General features: G+C 38.0%; 2 protein-coding genes across 8 annotated transcripts in view; both read left to right on the top strand.

Moving 5' to 3' along the window:
- The window catches only part of Atpalpha (sodium/potassium-transporting ATPase subunit alpha), a 110,481-nt gene that overhangs the window by 9,531 nt on the left and 86,220 nt on the right, over positions 1 to 14,730 (top strand). For 3 of the 5 annotated variants that reach the window (XM_087352828.1, XM_087352829.1, XM_087352836.1), the window contains exon 1: positions 7,268 to 7,406. The exons of the other annotated variants lie outside the window; for them this stretch is intronic. In XM_087352828.1, coding sequence (XP_087208954.1) covers positions 7,365 to 7,406 — 42 coding nt within the window. In that variant the 5' untranslated portion in view covers positions 7,268 to 7,364. Of the gene's footprint in view, positions 1 to 7,267; positions 7,407 to 14,730 lie in introns of those variants that run through there. 5 annotated transcript variants of the gene reach the window in all.
- LOC110827635 (uncharacterized) overlaps positions 1 to 14,730 on the top strand; it is a 34,269-nt gene that overhangs the window by 9,478 nt on the left and 10,061 nt on the right. The window contains exon 1 of one of the 3 annotated variants that reach the window (XM_022059474.2): positions 744 to 1,251. The exons of 1 other annotated variant lie outside the window; for it this stretch is intronic. The gene's annotated coding sequence lies outside the window, so the exon portion shown is untranslated. Of the gene's footprint in view, positions 1 to 743; positions 1,252 to 7,268; positions 7,407 to 14,730 lie in introns of those variants that run through there. One more of the 3 variants, XM_087352843.1, reaches the window with a different exon arrangement.

The following is a 14,730-nucleotide window of genomic DNA, read 5'->3' on the forward strand; positions in this document are numbered from 1 at the left end:
CTACTCGTCTTGATTGTATTTGACGTCAAGGACGGTTTTTTTACGTTTGTTAATTTGAGGAAAAATGTCGTCAGACTCTAGGCTATTAGATCTGATGAACGTCCCAGTTTTATTTTGGTTGCCAATTCGCTTGTTGAGATTCGTGACCTCGTTTAGCGACCGCTCTTGTCAATTGGCAGTCATTAGCTCTGCTCCTTTGTAATTAAGGCAGTTTTGCAATTTGAGACTTGTGTCTTGTATAGACAATTGTCTACAATGGAGGCGTGTACATTAAATTTGCAGAATCTGACTTTCTAAGTTGTCCTTTGCCTTTTGGCTCGGGGGAAAAAAAGGTAATTGTTTTTTCAGACCACAGTGATTATAACGAGATATGTAATGTCACTACCTGAAAATAATGAAACGTTTCTCTGGAACCAGTTGTCAAAGCTGCGTTTGTAAAGGGTAGATATCTCCCGACCTCTTAACCTGAAGACGAAAAAATATCCAGCTACCTAAGCGTTTTTACTCAGAATATCAGATGATGGAAACAGTTCAGAAATCCAATGATAGTGACTGTAATATAATATTTTAAGGACACTTTAAAATCGATTAACTGTTCTTCTGTTTACATTACTTTGATCATCGCCTATTCTTATTCTTTTGTTTTATTTCTCCATCATATTTCTTTGTTTGTTAAAATAATTTAAGATTAAGAGTCAAATAGACATTTTACTTCAACTGAAAGATTTTTTTATGTAATTACAAATATACACGTAGAAAAAAGGCAAGATGTTCCTTTGGCAGTGTTTGTGTAACAGAAAAGAGAAATTAGTATAATTCTTTTATCGCTACTAAGAGGATATTGTGTAGCTAATAGCCAGATTTAGACTACAGAAAAACATTCTGTAAAGACGTCTTTATAGGTCGCATGGAAAACTTACGTAACATTATTATAGTTCTTTTCAGTTTTAGATATTTTAAGACCTCTTGCGTATTCTATCTTTTTTTTACTATAAAATTTCTGATTCCCCGTTGTCTTCAAAAAATGACGTCATCAACAATGTCAACAGATATTTGTTTACTCGGCATTGTTGCCGAGTGAGTAAACAAATAACGCTTCGCTACCAAGCCAGTCGCATTATCACTGCTCCAGAAGTAGCACGTCGCATTCTTGAAAAATTACTGACAGTTGGCCTAAAACATCATAAAAGTGAAAGATGTTATCAAGTATTTGAAACGTTATCAACTATTTTAAGTACAAACTCCAACAAGGTAAACAGTTACTCATTCGATATATTTCGATCATAAAGTCAGTTTTCATAATACTTAGTGTCTTACTCAAGATTTTAAAACTCAAACAACAACCCCTGGGGGGGGGGGGTTGGTTAAATGGTTTAACCCCCCATCGGAGGGGTTAGTTTAGTGTCTTACTCAAGATTTTAAAACGCAACCAATTCCCCCCCCCCCCGAAGGGGGGTTTGTCAAGTGTTTTAACCCCAATTCGGGGGGTTAGTTTAATTTCTTACACAAGGTTGGTTGCGTTTTAAAAAATTGACCAACCCCCCCGAGGCGCTCCGAAAGGAGCGTTCTACTCTAGTATTAAAAAAAAGCCCTTCCATCGTGTTAGAGGTCCTCCCGATTTTTCCCCCCTTTTGATTGATATTTTTAACGATTTTAAATCGTGTCAGAATTTATTGTGTAAACGTGTCATTTTCATTTTGTTCTGTGTTATTTTTGCAAGTTTATTGTTTGTGAAAGTTGTAGTTCCGTTGTATGGTATATGACAAATGCCACGATCTCGTTGCGAGCTCAAAGATGTGTCTGTACACTAACAGCCCAAGGGAAACCAGAACGAGGCCCTAGAAATCCTTTGTAAATTATTCCGCTCTGCCCCCGAGCGCATCACATGATGGGCAATCCCGGTCTAGAATAATCCTGTCGGGACTGGTTCGAGTCATTCATTACACAATAATAATCAGTCTCTCCCTCTCTCGTAAGCTGGGTACAAAGCGTAAGGGCAGTTTGAGCTGATTCATTCTCAATTCCTGGACCGCTATATCTTTGCTAATCCTACACAAATGGACTTACTTCCCTGTGGAAACAATAAGGTTCTCACGGCGATGAGTATGAAGACGACTGTCTTCTGCAATGTTGCGCCGTGTAAGTCTGGTGGCAATAGACCGAGGTTTTAGAACTACTTCCTGCATCTATCATCGGAGCTACTAGTCCTTATGTCACATGATTTGCTAGTTTAAAGCCCTGTATAAATTGCCATTCATTCGACATGTATTATTATGCTTGATAATTTCCGTATCGTGCAACAGAAAATTGCTACTGCACTCGGGTGTAAGACAGTGCTGCCTGTCAATCCAGCGGCCATTTGTTGTAATTATATTCACGACTGAGAGAATAATTGGAAATGCAATTGTTAGCGGAAATGACATTTATGATTTATATTGCAGAATATCTTTAAAAGAAGTCACTGCAGTCCCGAAATCTGTTAACATAGGCTACACATGACTTATCTTGCTTATAAGCGCTTATCCTTTTGATTTGGGTTGCGTTATTTGAGGTTAATGAAAGAAACGTGTCCCGCTGTCACTCAACAGCTTTTGAACAATGGAAATTATATGTTGTCAAGGGCACGCGTTGAGAGCCTTATAAAGCAACTTGGAAGTGGTTGAAGTTTTATTGCCATGAGACAGGACAAATACGTAGGGGTCTATTAGTTGGTATTTTAACATTGCTGTATCAGTTGCAGTGGTTATTTAGCATACATACGAGACATTAAACTAAAAACGGGTTGTTGGTTTATTTAATGACGAATTCTTAGCTCCATTAGTTATATAGTGGGCTGGTCCATTGCAGAGAAACTAAACAAATTTGAATGTAAGAAAATATGTGTATCTAATGAAGTTTTCGGCCCTGAGTAAGTGTAGTGCAAAACGAAAGAAGGAATCGAGTATCATGAAAGGGTGGTGTGTAACTTATATTTATTATAATCGGAGTTACAAATTTCGAATCTTCCGACGGACTAGCAGGAAAACTAACGACACTTAACATAGCAGTTTGTGAATCATTGATGCCCGCTCACAGATCCCCATTCGTTATAAATAGAAATGGAGCCAGCCATTACGTACCTCACCGTCTGGTGTACCACGGTTTTACGTCAGAAAAGGCCAGAGCGCGTGTGACCCAACAGAAGAATGTGTTGGGGGCAAGACAGACGCCATCATGTGTATGACGTATTTTCTGGTGTCAGCGACGTCTTTCTTGAGTACAAGTTCTAGTTGGTAAAAGTAAAGTAAAGTTTGTCCCACTATACGCCATGTAGGCGTTTGGGGTGAGTGGAGGTATAGCTCCTCTCTTCCTTGACCCCGGCACTAGATGGGGGTGAGTGGTCAGCATCACGCCCCGGCCGGCTTTACCCCCGGGAAAGGACCCCGGTACCCATTGTAGAGGAGGCTGGGTGGGCCCCAGAGCCGGTCTGGACGCAGAAGCTAGAGGAAAAATCCTCTGCCCCCGTCGGGGATCGAACCCCGGTCGTCCAGCCCGTAGCTAGTCACTATACTGACTGAGCTATCCCGGCTCATGCTTCTAGTTGGTGAACAAGTGCAAATAAAATCTAGAAAATACGGTGTTTAATCCAGTGCATATTACCTCCTTGTCTTTATTTACGATCCATTTTGATTTTTGTTTTATCTATCCCCTTGTTCTCCCAAATTATTTTATTCCCTCAGTTTTTCGATTACAATTTACTTATATTTCACTTCCCCTAAGCATACTGTGTGTCCCGCCAGTTGTATTCTCTCTTATTTTGTCATCCTAATAATATTTGGTGAATAGTATATAAATCATGAAGATCCTCATTACGAAATTTTCTCCATTCTCCAGTTACTTCCTCTCTGGTAGGAAAAAAATGTTCTCATCATCTCTGTTTTCTCTTACACAGCGAATCTTTCTTTCGTGTTTTAATAAAGCAGATTACCCGACAGTTACGGGGCTTATTTCACTTTTGCAAAAATACTCCTCTTTTCCCGATTCTTTCTAATCACAAAAGGGTGTTTTATATGCATTTCTCACACCACGTAAATCTCTTGTTTGTCTTCTTCTCCATCCCCTCACTCCTCTTGACAGTATTCATGTTGAATTAAAGATCAGGCTCTTCACGAAAGTACTGAGAGTCCAATCAACTTCTGTTTGAAGTCTCCTTCGGTTTGCCCGGTGTTTCTCTAGTAGCTTTTGTTACGTGGCGAATCTTTTGAAAGATTGCCCCTGAAACATTAATTCAAGGACCGGATGTTTCTGCGTCATTTATTCCAATTGCGCGGCGTATTTTTATTAATAGGTACTTCAGTATATTTCATGGCATCTGCACTAGTCACAAAACATTTTCAATAAATTCTACCTCTTTTAGTGATTTAATTTGAAAACCGCTTAATTACTTTACCTAAATATGCCCTATTGAAGAGTGTTTCGCCTCCTTGAACTCATACGACAGCCAAGAATGTGGAACACCCGGTATGGAGTACTATGCTCCTGGAACACTCGTTGCCATATACTGACATGTTGCCTAACTGTTAGCAGAAAATGAGGGAATTGTTCGTGTGGATGCCGTGACACCAGAAACTGTAATTACGTGAGGAGGTTTGAGTAATGTGCTGCCTTTTTCTCTGGAAGCAGACAATTTTACACTCTTTAATCTGAAGCATCCGCCCTACAGCAGAACTACACTAAAAATGTTATTAGGGTAAAACTGTACAGTTGTTAAGACTGGTCAGTAAAGTGACTGTCTAGACTGGACAGTCGCGTTTCGATTCCCGGCACATAAAGCATATTTCTTTTTGTCGCCAAGTTGAGATGGATTTCGTTGGTCCAATCTCATGTCGAATCGGGAGGGCTGACTCTGCCCCAATGGCAGTGGCTACTTTTACCTTATACCAGTACTTCGTCTTGGTACATTATAAGTAAGGATCTCTTCTGGTGGTTTCCGAGTCTCTATAAGAATCATCAGAGAACTGCAGAAGACCGCCATTTTGGGAACTTCATGCATCATCCGAAAAACGCTGTCATAAAATAAAATTATGTAATACATGTGACACTTGCTAAAAACAATATGGATCCCGGAAATAACTGCTGCCCTATGTACCTCAGGGGCAAGGTTTGTCTCGGGTACATGGAAGTAAATACCATATAAAGTGGTGAATAGATGGGATAATAATTCAATTTAATTCATTTATTTAAGTGCTTGACAACAGCCAAATAAGGCCAATAACAGCCAAGCACTGACAACATTACAGGATAAAATATAAAAATATTGAAAGTAAAACATTACAATTAAAAACAAACAAACAAATGAACTAAATATGTAAATACACCATATTACGATAAGTATTATATTATATTACGTATTATGATAAATATGTATAATAATGTATAATAATAATAATAATAACACATGATTTTTCTTATTGTAAATATTTTTATTGTTCCTGCTACTTCTGATTGTGCCTTAAGTGGTTAGGGTCTACTATGAATATGCATCTAGCTCATTTGATTTTCTTATGCGCTCCGCAATTTTCCTAGAGTTTGTAATCAACGTTGAATAGAAAGCACCACTTTTTAATGAAGTACTTATTGGTTCATGAATATTTTATACGTGGCAACGTTTATAACCCCACAACGCTGAGTAACTACGAACGGGCATTTTCCTTACAGTCTGTCGATATTTTGACTCGAAGTATCGTCAGTCTTTCAGATCTGATTTAGAGATGTGCCTAGTAGCACTACGAAATGATATTTATCTCTCTTATTCTTGTTTCATCTATGTCTTTCATTCCATTTTTTTTTCCTTTCCTTCTTTCTTTCGTTAATTAAGTAGTTTAAGTTTGTTTGTAATTCCGCATTCTCATAGGTGACGTTCCAGAGTTTATTTATTGTACGACTGGCAAAAATTTCACTTCAATTCCGGCTATTAATTTTTAATTCTAATATTTCTCTGTTTAGCGACAGCTTCATATTCTGTAGTTCATTGTCCTTAATGCACGGTTTCTGTTCTCTTCTTTGTTACATTCAGAAATAAGAAGTAAAATGCGTCTTATTTTCTGTTTTGCGTTTTAATAAGAAGGAACGATTCGAATAACGCTAAGAAAGTGTGCTTCTTACATGCATGACGTCTGCCTGCTGTGCAGTCATTGAAGTGAATGAACTCATGAAGTTTTTTCATAGTAATATTAACATAATAAAAGAGTCATGTATCGATATTTATTAAAATCTGCCAAAGGACAAGTTTCTGTGAAAATGTTTATTTATTACCGAGTAAAATGGCTTATATAATGACCCACACAAAGCCAAAATCATAAAGGCTCGACACACCGACTTTGAACTAAATCGAAGCATCAGTTCGGACGGTGGCTACGTATTCATTATAAGCAAATCTAAAATTGCTGTTATTCGTCTTTGCTACGAGTTGTCCTTCTGTAGCTGGAATCGATCTATCGTAATGCATGTCCACTCCGTCCCTTCACCCCCTGCTTCAGGAGAACCAATTTCAACACTGAATTTCCCTCGTGTATACGAAGTAAAGAAACGTTATTTTTTGACAGTCACCTCTGCATCTGCGGTTGAAAGGTGGAGTTAGAAGGCACTGGGCGTATAGTTTCTGTTATTTCCGTTGGCTCAAGTGCGACAAGCGAGGGAATTGTATGATATGTGCGATTATGTTATATTTTGAGTGAATTTTCGTTGTGAAGAAATACGGAAGTCTGCGAATGTGTCTTCAAATATGTAAAGATCCGTTCAAACAATGGGTTTCTAAATCTGATATTATGGATATGTGCTTAACCTCAAATCTTAAACACATGCCATCTTTTAAGTTTTCAAGAAAAGGCCATGACCTTTGTGAAAGCACTATCCCAGAATTTACTTCGATGGACTATGAAGGATCAAACTACTGGACATTCCTCGTAACAGTGAAGTGGAACAAAACAAACAAATGATCTTGAGGAAGTGTGTGTAAATAAAACATTTAAATGCTTAACAAGAAGCTGAAATTACGGGCACTGTGTGATGTAAACCTAGAGCCTGCTCAATGGGACCCATTGTTACAGACTATGTAATGAAATGTGTTCATATTAAGGCACAAGATTTAAATCAAGGTTCAGTGATATTAATTGGTAGCACTGACAGAAGCGTCCTTGACTTTATCTGCGGTATGGATTGCGTCATTGTGTATCTCAAAAAGTGCTATGTGGAAACTGGTTTTTTTAATCAGATTTCTTGTTGATACGTGAATTGTCTTGACACAAAGTAAAGTGCTGAGACATGGAAATTCTACAGAATAGGCAGATTGACAAGGAAGAAATACAAGAACCCGAGGGATCAGGATGTGGACATGGCCATTTATCAACATAGATGCACGGTACAAGGTAGAATACAAAGATTAATTCTGACTTCAAGTTTATTCTTTGCAGGTTACATTTTTATGTCTTGTGATATATGTTTTCTTATGTCTGTACAGTGTGATGACTAGGTATTTATACGTCTTTTCATGACGATTTTGTGCTTTGCTACTGATGCCTGTGGTCATGATAGCAAACCAAAAAAAAGTTTGTGAGTGTGTGAAAGTGTTTTGATATTTCCTAAAACTAATCAGAATTTCACCTTATATTTTGTTATTAGATGTAATTTGCTTTCAATGAATTTATTTTGTGTTGAATTTGTTTTAAGTATAAAAATACGTAAGAACGTAATTGCTATAGGGGTTCGGAGGTTGGTGCTATATGGATCTGTACTAAAGAGGATCAGTTACACTGTTGTGTGTCTGTAAACTTGCTCTACAAGCGGTTTAAATGTGTGTGGGTGCCCCGTAACAGTTTTGAACCAGTTAACTGATTTTCACTAAACTTGGTATGGACCGTATGCAATTGGAGTGCATGACGGACGCTGTGAAATAATGTGGAAGCGATATGATCCAGATATTATGTATGGTAATAGACATTTTTGTGAAATGTATATAGCAGCAATAAGGCTGCAGTTGGAAGTTGCTCAGGATGATGAAGGGAACTGTCCGGATATCCCGCCTCTGGGCTTAGATTCGAAGCAGGGACTTGTTGCATACGAAGAAGAAGTTTTATTAATCTTTACACAGGGATGTTTAGGTAACTGGAAAACATCAAATGAATCATGGATACGTGGAAACAACATATGTGCTAAATGAAAATCGTCAGGGATTGCTATTTACTGCAGTGGGGGTCTCCCTCCAAACTCCCCCGCCTCGCCTCTGCTTTGTACTCGTCTCTTCCATGTGCGATGCCAGTTACATATGTAAATTGGCGTAATTCTTCTTACGAGGAGTGTGGAGGTTGGTTATTGACTGCTGTGCATGACGTGGCTTAGAGTAACGATGTGTACTTATACACAGATACCTAGAAGGAACTCCATTTCTGGTCATCCCTATTTGGGAACTAGTTCGTTTTAAATACTGCACTTCCCATTTCCATTTAGGCGACAGAAACAAACGGACGTCAAACCAGGATACTCTGCTGAGATCAGTTAATCAGTTCAATTTTTCTTCTTGATCTGTTTTACTTTTTCCAACCTTTTTAATCGTTGTTCGTGCATTCTTTTCTTGTTTATTTTATGAGATGATAATGTTGCGTCATATTGTGATGATTATAATTGTTTAATTTTAACCGTCTAATCACAATAAAATATTTTATTAAATATTAAAATATTATTATTACAATTAATATTTAAAATATATTAAAATGATGCTCTTTCTATCGAAATGTTCGATTTACAATTAGAGCATCATCTTTTCCATGGCATGTTTCGGTTTTCAATGAACCATCTTCAGGTGTATAATCAATATAAATTTAAATGTAATATTCTAAATGCAATCCTTCGTCAGATGTCCATTAAATATCGGAAAGTTATCCTCTTCTAGATCAATTGTACTTACTTGTTTATTTTACTTAGTTCTTTCCGTCTGTCTTTTGTTTCTTCTGTTCCTCCTTTATCTTTCCTCATACTCATGTGTTCGTCCTTTTTTGTTACTATTTTACTTCTCTCTTTGTGTTCCCTTTTTCGCACACACATATTTGAACTTCTGTTCCTTTTAGGAATCGTGACATGTTTCTTATGTAAGTTGTCGAAACCTGTCATATCAGTTTGTGCATGATTCTTCAGGATACTGTATAAAGTAGAGAGTGAACTGAAGTGCCTTTTTGTTTTGAAGAGCTAGAAATGTTACTGGCAGGGTTTTCTGAGTGCTATTCACTTCGCAGAAATATTAATGCCAGCGACTGAGTTAAGTCAGCTGTTGCTAGCTGGAATACAGGTGCACTAAAGTCGTAAACTGGTGCGTGACCAGAATGGAAATTAACACATTTTTTTGTCTCGTTTCCACAAACCAAGTGCCAACATAATAGAAAGGATATTATGAGATTCACAGTTTCTAAGACTCTGAGGATATTTACGATGGTGGATTTCTGTATTGCATTGCCATGTCTCTTGTACGGGGTACCGTCGATTCGGAGGAACAAACTGCCTCTACCTTCAGTCTTGAAGAACGTTTCTCCGAAACGTTGGCACCCATCAGAAGTCCATATGGCATTACAACCCAGAAGACCGCCGTGGCAAGAAAGTATTCTTCATAAGGCGCGTAAAAATAGTGAGAGGAAGCCATCAGAGCTACATGTCCGCCACGTTTACGAAACAAAGCAAGGATTCTTATTCACGGCCAGATATTCGTAGTGTAGATGTTAACACAAGTACTTCTTGTGCGAACACACTCGATTCCTTCACCCAGGAACTGGCTATTTCTGCTTAGGACTGTGCAGTTGTCACAAGTTTCGGTTGGCAAAGACTGGCTTGTCGTAAAATAGGTTATTCACTATTTCTTTCCCATTTCCTTCAATACATTTTTCATCCTTCTTACAACCAAACGTTATGTCACTTATCCAAGTGTGTAACTGACTTCTTGGAGCAGAGTTCATATTGAGAAACTGTTAGTTGTCTTGATTGTTAAGTAATTCCTCGCCTTTTGTGGAACCCGGAAGATAATTTTCTTATTCAAAACTATCGTCTGAGCCAGATGAACCCAGCTGACACTCTCACGTCCAGAAGATCCTATTTAATGTTATCATACATCAAGCGTCTTTTTTCTTCAGTTTTTTTTCGACTAAAAAGCATGCATTTCTCAACTCTCTTATGAATACTCCGTGCATTTCCGATCTCATACTTCTTTATTTGATTTTCTTAGCAATATTTAGTGAAGGCTACAAATAATGAAGCCGGTGCGAGAATCTTTGCGTCGTCCAAGGAAAATTTTCAACAGCGGTAGACTATTTTGGAGGTGACAAATTTGGTACCTTTGGCGTCGTTGCGACTTTTTGGACACAGAAGTATCCGGGAGAGTTTTGATCCGGTCGGCCACGGATGTAGATCTTCATTCGGTCTGTGTGTGGTGCCAAATGGCCGAGGCGTTCATGTGATGGCGTGCCGTTAGTGGTCACTGCAGGCTACGTGGGATGGTTGGTTTAATGGTCAATTATGTGCGCTGTGCAATCGAATAGAATACTGCTGTAGTGGTGATTCATCCTCTGACTCTTGTTACAGTGTTTGACAATTCCGTCGAATTGTTTTTATTGCTTTGATATGGACTTGGTTTCTTACTGTCCTAATGTTTTGGGATTATTTAAATACTTTTTACCGGCCACAAGTAAATAGGATATGGAACGAAGCGGTGGAGTTGTGCTCCTAGAGGTAACTTCTGTGTTGCCTACGATTTATTTCTTGTACTGTGAGCATCTTTTAAGTATAAAAAGAAACTTCTATATTATTTTTTTTCAGGATGAAAATGTTTGAAATTAAAGTTGTGGATTTTAAGGGAGTCAAAAGATGTCAACTTATTTTTTCCTAATGTTCCGTTCTTCAAATTTCTGGGCATATTTCTTGTAGCAAAGAAGGCTATGTAGAAATTTTGGATTATTTGCATTGTTAATTTTTTTATGTTTGTTTTATCAATATTTTTCTTTGCGTTTCAGTAAAGATTGCTTTATTAAGACTGTACTTAAGTTGAAACTTATTTTAATTAAAAAACTGGGTAGATGTAGACCCATTTGCATTTGTTGTACAAAACATTGTCTTGTTTTTGTTACATATCCTTTTAAAACATCTAATAGTTTTGTACTCTCAAATATTATAAAGATTATATGTGCAAACTTTAAATTCTAATACCAGAATAGTTTTCTATGAACAGTCCAAATTGAATCTAACTTAGTTATTACTTCCTAGAAGAGAAACCTGTTATGAAGAAGGACAATTTCATCTTGCGGAAAAATTAGCTTATATTTTAATTTGTTGGTTATTATTTATTAATTATTTACGTTCTGTATATTGATCAGAAAAATTCATGTTGGAATTTTGCAAAACCCTTTTGTAATATCAAACATACATCCATTTGTGCAATAAAAATGTCCCTTTATCTTCTTCTAAGTTTATATCTAGGCCCGTTTTGTATACCCAGTGACGTCTGTGTTGCGTACCAATTCCTGTGCAGTTGGCTGTTTTAGAGAAACGTGTTTCGAGCTTCGTGAAATTATCTGTTATAGTTGACGGATGCATACCGAATAAAATCTGAGTGATAATACCCAACTGCACTGGAATCGTTTGGTCTGATAAATTGTTGGCTGTAGGCCTACATTTGTTCTTGAGAGACGCTCTGCATATATGCCACGGTCAAACCAAAATAGAACGTTGGTTGGCAGCCATTCCGGAGTCATAATGCGCTCGACGGTTTTCAGAATATGTTCTCTGAAAATCATTTGTCTTCTCTCTGTCTAGTCCGTTCATTAAGTACGTCATGATATTGAGTAGGTGATTGGTTGGTGTAATTTCGATTCAACCGCGATTACAGGTAGATACCAACGTTTCAGAGGAACATTCAGTCTCTATCTTCAGAGCTACCAGAGATGTACATTTGAAATCAGTGGTATATTTACTTTGATTTTGTAGACCTCACCAAAAACGAGAGAGAGTAAAAGTGGAAAACAGGAGACTTCCGGGTCTTAACATCCGTTTCCGTTGGTAGCCGTCTGCAGTTTACGTAACAGTAACTGGATTAATCAGGTCTTTGCTGTTGAAAGCACTTCCTATTTCTCATATCATATTTCCGCTGCCAGTGATCCGGAGGTTTCGGCCGGTAACTGTGCTGTAGCTCCTCGTTCGAATTCAAATGGATTTTTTTTAAAATTAGAGTAAGATATATCAGCTGATGACAGTGTTGGCAACAATCATTAACAATTATCTTGATTACAGTCTTCGCCGTCGTATCTTACTTCTTTAAGATTAATTATTCTATTTTCCATCCATGTTTAGATCTCTCAATTGGCCTCGACTAAACTAGTGTCTGAATTTTAAATTTATGTATGATTTACGAATGTCCTGTCGCTTTTTTATTTGATTTGTTTGTTCTGGAGTATTGACGAAGGTTACAAATTATTAAGCATCTCATTATGCAATCTCAGAAGTGCAGGGCCGTTTATGAATAATTGGTTTTATTGCTGAAATTTTAGGGCTCCAACGAGAGGATCTTCATCCTGTCTTCATGTATTTTTAGCTTTCAAGTATAATTCCCTATAGCAATACTAGACCACTGTCGCCCTCGTTTAGAATGATAAAATAATTCAATTACGTCTTTCAAAGGTCTTGTAGACGTTACTGAAAGTAGTTCCATCGTTTCTGTAGCATAACATCTTCGTGCAACATTAGCATTGAAACGATGAAATGGATGTTCCTGAAATGCTCCTTCTTGGAAACAGTGACGTCTGCGGATTGGCTTGCTTCTGTTTCTGAGTACCACGCGCACACCTAAGCATAATCGCTGGAAGAAACCATCATAATTTCGGAGACCTGACGCAAATTAGCCCTCTGAGGGGACATGTAAAGTTGGAGACAATTACACTTATCACATACAAAATCTATATTTTCCTTCCTTTCTTCCTTTCTTTTCTTTTTCTTATCGTCTTTGTCTTCATATTTCTTTCCTCGATGTCTCGTTTATTTTGCCTGTTTAACTTATTTGTTTCCTATTTCTTTTATTTTTATGTTTATTTATATATTTATTTGTCCTTGCCTTCTTTATTCGTTCCATCTTTTTTATTTTCTGTTTTGTGCCTGCGGATTTGTATCTCATAAAAGGCAGACAAGAAATTCGTATATGACTTTGTCGTGGAAACCATCGGAGAAGAGTTGGAAAGGTAATGGTAAGATGGGTCTTGCGAGTATTGTTATTGAAGCGAAGGGCCCTTAGTTAGATAATACTTAAGTGAACATGGAGTAACAAGGGAAAACCGAAGAACTCGGAGAAGAAAATCTATGTCAGTTGTCCACAGAAATCCCGCGAATCAAACCCCGGCTTCTGCGATGAGAAGCTGGCTACTAACCGCCTGAGCTATTTGCACGGCCAAATTTGGGTAGTTTTTACGTGTTCTCCTTCATGAAGATAAAATTAAATGTGTTTCCTCATTTTAAGACAATAGTTTTAGTACCATGAGCCTTTGCGCTGCACTTAAAGTAAGTACGAACTCTGGTGCCTTGAAGAGCGAAATTACAGCTTCTTCCCTGACCATTTCTACTTCACCATTGAAACAGATTTGTTAATCAAAGTAAGAAACAAGAAACTTGTTTGATACAACAGTGCCGCACTTCTTGAGATTTTTGAAGTTAACTTGAACACTGTCTTCTCTTCAAACAGTACGAATTACATTCCCACTTCAGTTCTTTGCTTCAGTATAATACTAGATGGCATTATACAGGGTGATTTAAAAAGGACTTTACAACTTTGAAAGTGTATAGAAATTTATTCAGAAGGCTTACAGAATCGGTTGAGGTGTCATTTTGTAGCAAACAAATCAACTTTTACCTCAAATTGTCATTTTGGTTCGATGTGATTGCCATTGGTGATACTGCAGACATCCCACCTGAAATCAATTTCTTGCCAAACACGGTCCAGCATATCCGTTGTCACTTCTGCAACTGCGGCGGTGATTCGAGCTTTGAGCTCAGTGAGATTGGTAGGTAAGGGTGGAACATACACACGATCTTTAATGAAACCCCATAAGAAAAAATCGAGAGGTGTCAAATCTGGAGAACGAGGTGGCCATGCTATCGACCCTGTTCGACCAATCCACCGACCTGGGAAACGGTTATTGAGGAAATCCCGGACTTCTGTGGGGTAGTGAGGTGGTACGCCGTCTTGCTGGAAGTGAATGCGTCCTTTTTGGTCATCTTCGTCTAACTGTGGTATGAGAAAATTTTCGAGCCATTTTCAAATGCACTGCCGCTTGCGCTCGCGGTGACGGAATTCGGTACTACAGCACAACGTGAGTCAAACTTGATTTGTTTTGCTACAAAATGACATCTCAACCGATTCTGTAAGCCTTCTGAATAAATTTCTATACACTTTCAAAGTTGTAAAGTCCTTTTTGAATCACCTGGTATATTGAAGCTAGCCTCAGTTCGGAACTTGCGCTGTTCCTAGCAAACGACGCTGATATTCCGGTTGGAGATGTGGTGTAGATGTTACTGTGAGGAAAACAAGCTTAGTTAAATTCGTCTGACGGAACACAGAGTAATATAGCTGACCTTCAGAGCAACTTCTTATTACGTCATTTGAAAGCAGGAAGAGACAGAAAGCATTAGCTCTTAAAGGGAAATTACATACTAGGGAATTTACATAAACCTGCT

Source organism: Zootermopsis nevadensis, unplaced genomic scaffold, assembly GCF_977971745.1.
Source record: "Zootermopsis nevadensis isolate Lab colony 2312 unplaced genomic scaffold, Znev_1.0 Znev_ptg000021l, whole genome shotgun sequence".
In the NCBI taxonomy this organism is placed as follows: domain Eukaryota; kingdom Metazoa; phylum Arthropoda; class Insecta; order Blattodea; family Termopsidae; genus Zootermopsis; species Zootermopsis nevadensis.